Genomic DNA, 10,457 nt, shown 5'->3' on the forward strand with positions numbered 1-10,457 from the left:
GGGGAATGCGTTGTCGGGTCCCGGGGGTTTAGCCGCTTCCTGGCCAGTTCCGTGTGTGACCTGCTTCAGATTGGTCAAGTTCGAATTTGCAACCTAGTGCTTAAATTTCAGGGCCGTTTTGGAAAAATTTCCTGCAAAATATCTGCGTTCGAACAAGGCTCTTGAAGTGCCACCACCACCGTAAACAGGACGGAGCTGAGTTTTTGTAGCACACAGACCAAATTCAGTAATTCCTACTCCCTCCGTTCAATAATTTTTGTTGTGGTTTTAGTTCAACTTTAAATTAAAACTGACAAGAATTATGGAGCGAAGGGAGTACTTAAATTTAGATCATGTATAAAATTACACTTGTTTTGTTAGAAACACCAACACGAGCATACTGACAAAAAGAAACTCAGTTTTCTTGTACAAAAAAAAGTAAATTCATGTTTTTACCCCATACTTTGACATTTTTGACACTAATTACCCTATTTAGAAATTTATCATCCTAATTATCCCATTTAGCAAAAGTTGTGCCAATTTTTACCCCTTTTAATTTGTGTGCCTCTATGCTATCAAACTACTGACTGCTATCCTACCCGCAAGAATACAAGATGCACGATGGAATAATCTTCACGTGACGACGGCAATGTAGGTCATGTTCGCCAAGCTGCTATGCTGCATCTGGAATCCGTACACATGCATGCGTGTGATCCAGCGATCGAACCGTCGCACTTATGTCCTATCAGCCTATGAGGGTATTAAGCAACTCTACGCGCGGGTGTGCTAGGTGCTAAGTTATTGGATTTTGCTTGATGGATCAGGAGTGGTGTTGAGTTGGACGTAGCATAGGTTTTGATCGTCTCAAGCAAGACACCACCTTTCTTTGAGGGAAGACACAACCCCTTCTTCATGGTAGATAGAATACATCAGCGTGTCTATGGGAGAAGTAGTTGCACACGTGTGATTAATTGTTTAATTTACTTTTTCTATAATAGTTACAGAATTAAATAAATTGGCACGTGAATGTGCCTAACACTCAAGATCCATCGACAAAAATGCTCACAAAATTATAGAAGGGGTAAAAATTGGCACAACTTTTGCTTAATGGGGTAAGTAGGATGAAAATTTTCTAATTGGGGTAATTAGTGTCAAAATTTTCACAGTAGGGGGTAAAACTGGACTTTAATCCCAAAAAAAAGGAAGAGAAGCTCTGTTTTAACTTCCTTAAACAATGGTACCATCATATTGGATTGTGCTTGTGTTAACAGTGGGAAATACAAAGTTTTACTTTTACCAATAGGTAATGCCATGATATCTCTGTTGAGCCCACTGTTGGTGGCATCCAATGTTCACATTTTGAACCAGTAATACAAGTGGAGTCGAAGGACATGTGGGCCTCTGCCAAGCTACGCAGTTAACACTTGCCCACAAAAATCGAGGTACAAGAATTGTGTCTTATAGCTATCATCATGCATTGCTTCTGTAAGCTATCAAAAGGGGTCAAACACCGTCTCAGCCGCAGGGCCTTATTCTGGTCCTCCAGAAGCTTAGAACTGGAACTGCATCTCCTTTGTGTATCCGAGCTCCTCAAGGTGCGCAGCCATCGCCTTGTTCATAGGAGGAGGGCCGCATCTCAAGATCTGAAAAGGTATTTAAAAACATGCATTAACTTGGAGAGTTGATAGAGCCACAAGTTTCTAAAACGACCATTTGACACTTGCCATCGTGGCACCTGCTTGTATACAAAGTCCCAAGGGAATGAACACTTGAGTTTTACCTGAATGTCGTCAGCAGGGGCTGGGCAATGAGTTTTAACCATATCCTGGGACACAAATCCAACACCACCGTTCCAGACTTCAGGAGGCTGCAGAAGCAAAAGACAGGATCAGAATCTGTTGCAATGCCTCTGCAGTAAATGTTAGTTATAACCGTCAATGCACCTCTGTACCATACTACCATGGACTAGGGGTGATGAGAGCATGATAGCACAGTTATTTTTAGCACATAAAATATATTTTTTGCAGGAAATAAAAGAGAAATTAATAATGCGATTATATTTGAGAACTTGAATTTCGTCCAATCAAAAAGATCTGTCGCACATACCAGCAATTATTAATTTTAAGTATCCCAACTATAAGCAAAACCTATCTGTGTGACATTACCTAGCAATTATCTACCAGTGCTACATTATCGTGTTCCGTGTGTTCAACTATCAACAGAACAGCCCATCCCACATTATGGCTATGAGACTCACAACAAAAATTGTGCACCCGCTTCTGTTAGTTCCAAGGACAAATGGAGAATATAGAGTCCTGGATTCCATTATTGCCTAACAAAGCTATTAATGCCTTCCACGCATCAAATGTAGTATATTGAATTGATGCGCACGTCTAGTTAAAACCTAAGAACATAGGGTGCACCTGATTCAACACATAGTAGATCTTAAAGCGTCCGGGATATTCTTCAGCCATGCTGTCCAGCTCTTCCTGCACAGATTCATCAGACCTATCAATTTGCCCCGAAAGTAATATAGAACACTACTAACATTGAAGTGCATTCATCATACAAGAATATCTCTTTGCTCAAGCACATGCTGCTTTCATGGACTTGAGTAACTCTGTCAGTCATGTATCAGTCATACTACAATACATAAAAAAAGCAAGCTAGGGAAGCTATATATAGGTTTCAGTTACAAATGACAATGTATGACTTCCCTTTTGCTGCAGGATGAGTTGTGCACAAGTTCTGTATTACCTAAACATTCTATTCTTTGTGCAGTAAATATATACTAAAGTGAGTAAAAAGACAAAAATATTACTTGGTATTCAACTGTTATCGCCCACAGCTAAACAAAGTGAATAGATAACTGATATAACCTTATGATGTGCTAACAATTATGTGTAATATGATCCCACTGTAACTCTGATCTAGCGCGTTAATAGTTTGAAAATATATATCTAAAATATAGATTCTGTATCAGATGACTGCACGAAAACCAAAATAAGGTCTCTACATAAAGAAAAGGTGATTCCACCTTCAGAAGGATGTCTTCAGTTGTGACATTTGCATAGATTAGATGAACCTTCGTTTTGTCATTAGGGTTCTCAAGAATTGCCCTTGCAACCTGTGAGAACAGAAAAAAAGATTGTTAGTGGAGACCATAAAAAGTTGGCTTGTAGCATCATTGACTGCAATGCTGAACTTCGAACTTGTGTTTACCTGGAACATCGGAGTAATGCCTGATCCACCAGCTATCATTCCGAAAGCTCTAACTTGCCCGACTTGGTATTTGAAACGACCCTAGACCAGCAAAAAAATCGTGTTAAACTTACAATTGAAGGCCAAATAAGCATGACATCGTGAATGTGGACTATAAATAAGAACACCTGTACTGGATAAAAAAAGAGTGTTACCTTAGGTCCCTTCACAGACATATAATCGCCAACTTTCATTTCACGGAAGTGATGGGACATTCTTCCTTGAGGGTACATCTGCATTTTGAGGAAAATAAAAATGTTAAAGATGCAAGAGCGAAGAAACTACGGGTTTTCAAACAGAGTTGTGTGGCACAAAAAGATAAAGGTTCAAGATTGTGAAACGATATATTTAAGTAGTATAAAGAAGTTAAGACATACCTTTATAACAAGCTGAAAATTTCCGAGATCAGAATCCAAGGTAGTAGGTGTGTAAGGCTTGATTACTTCTTCACCAGTAGCATCTTGTCCTCTGTCAGAAGGAGGGAACATAACACCGTTTAAAATAAAAGGTCATTATGGAAGCAGCCTACAGAAATCAGAAGCAAAATGGAATTCATACCTGCAGCTGATATGTTGACCAATTGGAAGGCCTAACGCAGAAGTAGGGGTTGGAAGAGCAAATCGGAATTTAGCAACATTGTGGCTAATTTGAGTCTTTTCCACAAGTTTGAACTCCTTGAAGTTCTCTGGATCCAAGCAGCCTGATTATAGGAAAAGAACACCAACATGACATTAAGCTATAGCACATTAGCCTCCAACAACAGAAATAATGTCTGAGCACAAATTGTTTACTTGGGTGATCAAAGAAAGAAACAATGGTTGCTAGATGAGTCATAGAACTACACAAGAAACTACTTCTAAGATACTAGAGAAACACGCACAGTAAAGAACAGAATAAACAAGATATTGCAGAGTACAAGACACCCATTTATTGAACTGATATTAGCCACTAGGCATGTAAAATAGGTTCGTTTGTTTAGATCTTGTAGTCAGGCAATAATTCTTTACAAGTAATTTTCATGGTAACATGGTAAGACTAGATCAACCAAGACAAATGGGAAAAATCAGCCAGCAGCACTGCTCTGCTTACAGAAAAACACAGCTGCAACATTCTGCCCATTAGGTTCACTGAACGAGACGTCAAAACTGAAACACGAGTAAACAACTCCCTAGGAGTTGTATCTTAGTCGTCCAACAGACTACTTCAGGCACCAGCAATACTTAAGTGGTTCAGTTTATAACACAAATAATAAACGATATTGTTTCTCGTGTTCTTGTATCCGTACAGTGAGCGGGTTCGAGACCGCAAATGGCCACTCCGCAGCCCCAGTCGAGCACTCCAGCAGGTATAGCGTAGCTAGTAAAAAGTACTCCAGTACCACCACTACCACGCATATCGCAATGGGCAGAATTAGCAGGGCTCGCGGCTCCACTCGTTTTCCACCAGACTAATCGAAAGCCCAAGGATTCCGGGCACCCAGATCGCGTACGGATCACAGGCATCTCGTCTAAAGCATGCATGCATCTGCGCAGAAACGAGCGTACATACATACCCTTGGGCTTCTTGGATCGCCGGAGGAGGAAGGCGCCGCCCACGGCGACGGCGACGACCGCGACGGCGATGGCCGCCATGGTCTCGACGCTCCGCCCCTGCAGGAAATCCATGGCTCCCGCCGGCCGGTGCCCCCTCGCTACGAGGTCTGGCTGCAGGGAGTTGGTTGGTTGGTTGGGCGCCTCAGTTTGGTCTGCGGTACGGTGCCTGTCTGGTGTGGGGATTTAGCTGGGTTTAGATATGGTGGGGCGGGTTAGCTGCGAGAACGGCGGTAGGTGGCGGTGGTGGTGGTGCCGTGGTGCTTGCGGTGGTGGTCTGGTGGTAAGACGGAACCGGTGGGCGCGGTGGCGGAGATCGCGAGGTCGTTTTGCCCACGTCAAAATTCAGACTGGTACTTGACTGAATCTCGGGCGCGATTCCCTGACTGCGCTGCAAATCTGTCTTATAAAACTTGACAATGTGTATCAGTTTGCACACCAGACATAGCGCCTGGACGAGACCACTCTTTTGTGAAAGCACAATCTCCTGAGATGAATTTCTTCAAAATTCAGACTGGTACAAGATTGTTTACAATAACTTGGAAATTTTCAGCGTTGTATTGAGTGGTAATGCAAGGTTCGCACGTCACAGTGCTGGGGCTGGGAGAGTAATTTCCTGCCAACATCAGTCGCTGTCCAAGTATAAGAAGTTGGCCAACTCGTTTCCGGCGTGGTGTCTGGTGTGTGCTTCCCGATCTGGGTATACTTGCTTGGTCAGTTGTTTAGACCGCTTTCTGGTGTACCACTTGTGCATCTCCCATTTCCTGTGGTCGGATCGGAATATCTCAGGAGCGGATTACTTACTTTTGACTTTGGAGCGCCAGCCGCATCACCTTCTCTTTGAGCTGTCAAAGAGATGAAATGCATGTACTAGTACTTTTTTTTTGAAAAACACAGTACACACGTAGACACATACACGCATATACACTCACCCTTATGAATGTACACACGCACATCCTACTCATATGAGCATTTCCGAAAGACTGAGCCGACTGATTGAAACTTGAAATTAACGAAGTCACTATTGGCATCTCGTTGTCGACTGGAACATCGCCTCCCAATATGAATATTCCGCATTTATGAGACACACAGATGTCAAACCTGTGATCTGAACTCTAGTGGGATAGGGGTACAACCACCCTCATAACCATCCAACCTCAGGTTAATTCTCGATGAAATGCATATATTGTTTGCCACTTTGTCAGATTTGGCCTTTCTTGTTAGAGACTGCAGCTACACTACCAAATCAAGGTTGTTCGGCCTTAAAGGGCTGAGCTATTGGCACTTCTGGGTCATGGTGGGCATAGAAACAGTGAAACGAAAAACCGAACCGAAGCGCCGAAACTAAACTAACCAAAATCTCGTTTTTTCGCATCACATGCTAATTTTTCTTTCCATTTATACTAACGAACTAGATTTGGTAGAATTTCCAACCGAACAAGACTGAACAGGCAGAATTGAGCAATCTCCCATCAATTTCGGCATAAGCCCGTCCTTCCATAGAAGCTCAATTGTGTTGGGTTCCACAAATTGTTCGTTGTATGATTTTGATTATTGATGTAGTATCTAGACACATGTAGCTACTCCTTGTTTTAATCATTCATGAGACTTCTGAATAGCAACCTTACGGCCTCATACGCAATCCCTACCTCTCAAGAGAGTACCCATGTGGAGACTGCTCTGCTTACGCCTCTTCCTCTGGATCCCCTCACCGACCTCTCCCCCCTTCGCCGATGGCATCCATGGTGGTTGGCGATGAGTGGGAGAGGGGTCGGGTTTCTTTTAATTGTAGGATTTCTTTCCTCTAGTTCTTCTTCGGTGAATAAGGAGGCGGCTAGATCCAAATCCACACATGCTCTTCCTTGTGTTCTTCTTCCTCTTTCTTCGAGGTGGATGGATGGGGGAAGAGTTCTGGAGGGCCTTATGCTAGCACCTCGCTGTCGAATCCATGGCAAGGACTGGCTTTGGTTGGCCTTGCTCCATCATCTCTCCTCTCTTCTTGCTGCAATAAATCACACAAGTGGTGCTATGTGGAAGTTGTGGTTGTTCTTGTCGCGGCGTCGCACTCTTTAGAGAGCTCACCGCCAAGGGACTCGTGCTAGCTGCTTTGCCTCGCCTATGAATCCTATGGCTTATTGGCGGCCCTCGTCCACGAGTTCAACCTCCATTTGGAGGCCTTTATCAAGCATGCGATGGATCTCATCGTCGCTTCGCCCCCAAATGGCTCGTCTCCGAAGGCGTCGAGATGGCTAGCGTTTTTGGTTCTTCGTCGGAAAGGAGAGCATCCCGAGCAACTTCCTCTCATATCGCAGTGCGGTCCGTGCCTTGAGGTCGCCGGCGAGCGATGGAGTTGGCTCCGAGGCACCTGATTTTTTTTTCCATTTTTGTGCTAGGGTTCTTTTTGTAAATTTTGATACCTTATCTTCAAATTCTAGGTTTTTTAGGACAAGAGTTATGAAAGGGCATCGTTGTAATTTATGTGCCCACCGCTTATAATTCAGCTTCCAGGCCTTTCTCTGTTTAAAAAAAAGCAACCTTCCACAATAAGTGATTATTTGTCGTTTTCTTGCGCAGTTGGTGCTTTTTCTATTGTTATGTTAATCACTATATATGTTTTTTGCCACGCCTATTATTTATTCAAGTGAGTTGGTTCATTCGGTTTTAAACGAAACCAAACAGATTTTAATCTTTAGTTTCCTAAATTTTTCATGCTAATTTTCGGTTACCATAATGGAAAACCCAATTTTGCTCAAGCACCACAAAACCAGAACCAAAATTTCGGTTTAGACGGAATGTCCACCCAGAAGGGGTATGATTAGGTAGAGACCGACCTTCCCAAAGGGAAGTCGGGCCAGCAAACACCCGACACGTGGGAAACGTATACGTGTACGCCTCCGTACGCCTCCGTACTTCCTCCCGCGCGTCAACTCTTCCCGGCCGCGCGTACTTCCTTCCACGCGTGCGTCAACTCTCCGCGTCCATGCAGCCTGCGAAGCGGGCGTCCCCGTGCGTACTCGCGCGCCTACGTCGTCCGTGCTTCGCGGTTGTGCACGTACTCGCCCCGGGCTACTGCGACACTCCATGCAATTGATTAGTACTAGAAGGACCTGGCTCGCTTTGCCACGTCCGTTTTCTGTTGTTATCGTGTAACTTTTTCCCGCCTCTTTTTCGTCAATTTTTCATACCGTGGCTCATTTTAGTTGTTCATTGTTTTTAAAAGCACCGCTGGCTTTTAAATTTCCAATGGTCATTCATGTTTGATGGTATATGAAATGAGTGTGATGTCTAGTTTTTTTTTGCCTCCCTAAGCAGCTAGAACTGCCTGCTTTGCGGCATCACCTTTTGCGAGAAGGATTGTCTAGCGTGTTATTGTGTGGAATGGAATACAGAAAATCTTCTCTTCAAAATAATTTCTGCCATCCGCACCACTTCCTGATCAGGCGGCGATTACCTTGCCAACTCGTGAAGGCCCTGGGTCCTCTTTCTTGATCTTGCCTTCTGTAGTCCTGCCTCTATGTGACTATGTCCAACATTTACCACCAGTGGCACCAGCTGGTAAGAACCCTGAGCAAATAAGGGGATGACATGTAATTTTTTGACCTAATTGGATGATATTACACATGTTTGCATGTCAAGCACAAACACAAAATTAATTCCTTTCAAGAGTATACACTGAAAATTATTCAAAACGGTCTGCCCATGAGCAATCATATCACACGGAGTTGATCCGGTTGCACGTTTTAGCATGCCTGAATATCCAACATAAGCATAAAATCATTCATTTCAAGACATTACATGCTTCTTTTCTCCTCTTTTTGTTTTGCTGTGACACTGTTAGCTTTTCCGCTTTTTGAAGTGGGATAGCTTTTCCGCTGCGTGTTGAAGTTGTACCTGGTACTCTTGTACCCTCTCTTCTAATGCAATGAAAAGTCACTTCGTCAACTTTTTTGTTAAAAGAAACCCACTTCTCTATGCATGCAAAGTGTTCAACGGTCTTTTTTAAGGAACACATAATGATAAATAAAGATGAACCAAAATATTACAATTAATCACCTGTACGTCACGAGCCTGCCAAAGACATGAAGGAAGAACTGACAGTCACGAGAGTTTCCACCCTCTTGAATGAGACCCTAGCTTCGTTCCAAGCTTCCGGCAATTCTTCCTCCAGTCCGAGCAATCTAGAATAATGAAGGGATTTTATTGGACATTCAAGACATGCAGAATACGCTAATGGTAATAGGTCATCAAAGAAGTTATGCTAGAAGGCTCACAAGGCTACAATTTTGTCAAATAGAAAAATATGTGTATTCTTAATTTTCAGCACAAACATTCCAGGACCAAGTAGTAGCATATTGATCTTTAGCTACCTCACACATTACATAGTTGATACTATCTATAATCACGGGTTGCAGCTCCTCTCGATTTAAAGTGTTAAAGAATCATTTTGCCTAAGCTATTTTCGAGGGAAAATTTCCGCCTAAGCTTTCATCTTAGGCAATACAGGGAGAAGGTGTTGCTTACCACATTTTTTTCGATATTTGCATTCAGTTCAAACAAAAGAAGTTGGCTTGTTTTATCCATGATGCTATTATGCCATCTTTGGGCCTTGTTGTTCCTTAAACAATCACCAACAGATCCACAATTGCTATATAATTTGGCAAGCGATCCGCATTCCTGATAAACACAACAACACATTTTTTTAGTATAGTCACATACAAGCACAATATAAATATTGTAGGACATAGCAAGTGGCTAAATATTCTGCACAATTGGTGTAAAGGATTGTTGCAGGTATAATTAAGTACTGTCCCCATTCTACATTCTTAATTGTCCAATGCATCCCCATCTAAAAGGACTTATTTAGCTCCAAAATTTGATTATTCGAGGGCTGGTGAAAAAATTGTTATTTGGTACTAAATATATACAAATAACAAAATCACTTTAACTGTAGCATGGTTATTAATGAACTAACCAAGATAATCACAATTCTCATCACACAAAAGGGGGGTTGGATTTATGAGCACAACTACTCGCAAAACAATTCTCAAGTGTCGACGATAGGAAATAATTGGCATCATTGAATGAAAGGTTTCAAGTACATAAGAGCAAGATTTTAGATTGTAGCAAATGATCAGTTTGGTTTGGCATCACTAACATGCAAATTAAATGCCACTGTTTTGTTCCATATAGTAATATCTCATTATTTTACAAAATTAGCAGATAGATTTTTTTCGATAAAGGACCAATCTTTAAAAAATTAGCAGATAGATAGCCTTAATTTTCTGTTATGTTTGGCCATGGCCATGTTAATACATAATCATCTCAAAACCTTGGGTGTCAACATTTGAAACCTGAACAGCTGTCACTCATGGTGTTGTATCCAAGTAATACCAGATTATATCACTTGTTCCCGACACTATAGTCACTTTTTTTTTCTGAAGCCTAACTACAGGAACAACTTAATGTTCAGATTTAGATTGTCCCACACAATTAAACACAAATAATAACAGATTGGTAGATTATGATTGCACGGGTACTGCCCCCAACGAACCATCAATCTATCTTTCTTTAATCCCCAAACATGTGAACACATCAATCAAAAACCTTCATGGACCAATCTTTAAAAAA

At 42.1% G+C, this 10,457-nt stretch overlaps 1 protein-coding gene across 1 annotated transcript; it reads right to left on the bottom strand.

Moving 5' to 3' along the window:
• Positions 1 to 1,181: 1,181 nt before the first annotated feature.
• Positions 1,182 to 4,924, bottom strand: LOC124660098 (NADH--cytochrome b5 reductase 1-like). Its single transcript, XM_047197890.1, has 9 exons — positions 4,793 to 4,924; positions 3,799 to 3,940; positions 3,618 to 3,708; positions 3,396 to 3,473; positions 3,202 to 3,282; positions 3,017 to 3,106; positions 2,403 to 2,468; positions 1,760 to 1,846; positions 1,182 to 1,622 (listed from the first exon to the last, which is right to left on the bottom strand). Exons 1-9 carry the CDS (start codon positions 4,902 to 4,904, stop codon positions 1,530 to 1,532), a joined length of 840 nt encoding a protein of 279 aa, XP_047053846.1. The 5' UTR covers positions 4,905 to 4,924; the 3' UTR covers positions 1,182 to 1,529.
• Positions 4,925 to 10,457: the final 5,533 nt, after the last annotated feature.

This window comes from Lolium rigidum, chromosome 6, assembly GCF_022539505.1.
Source record: "Lolium rigidum isolate FL_2022 chromosome 6, APGP_CSIRO_Lrig_0.1, whole genome shotgun sequence".
Taxonomy (NCBI): Eukaryota; Viridiplantae; Streptophyta; class Magnoliopsida; order Poales; family Poaceae; genus Lolium; species Lolium rigidum.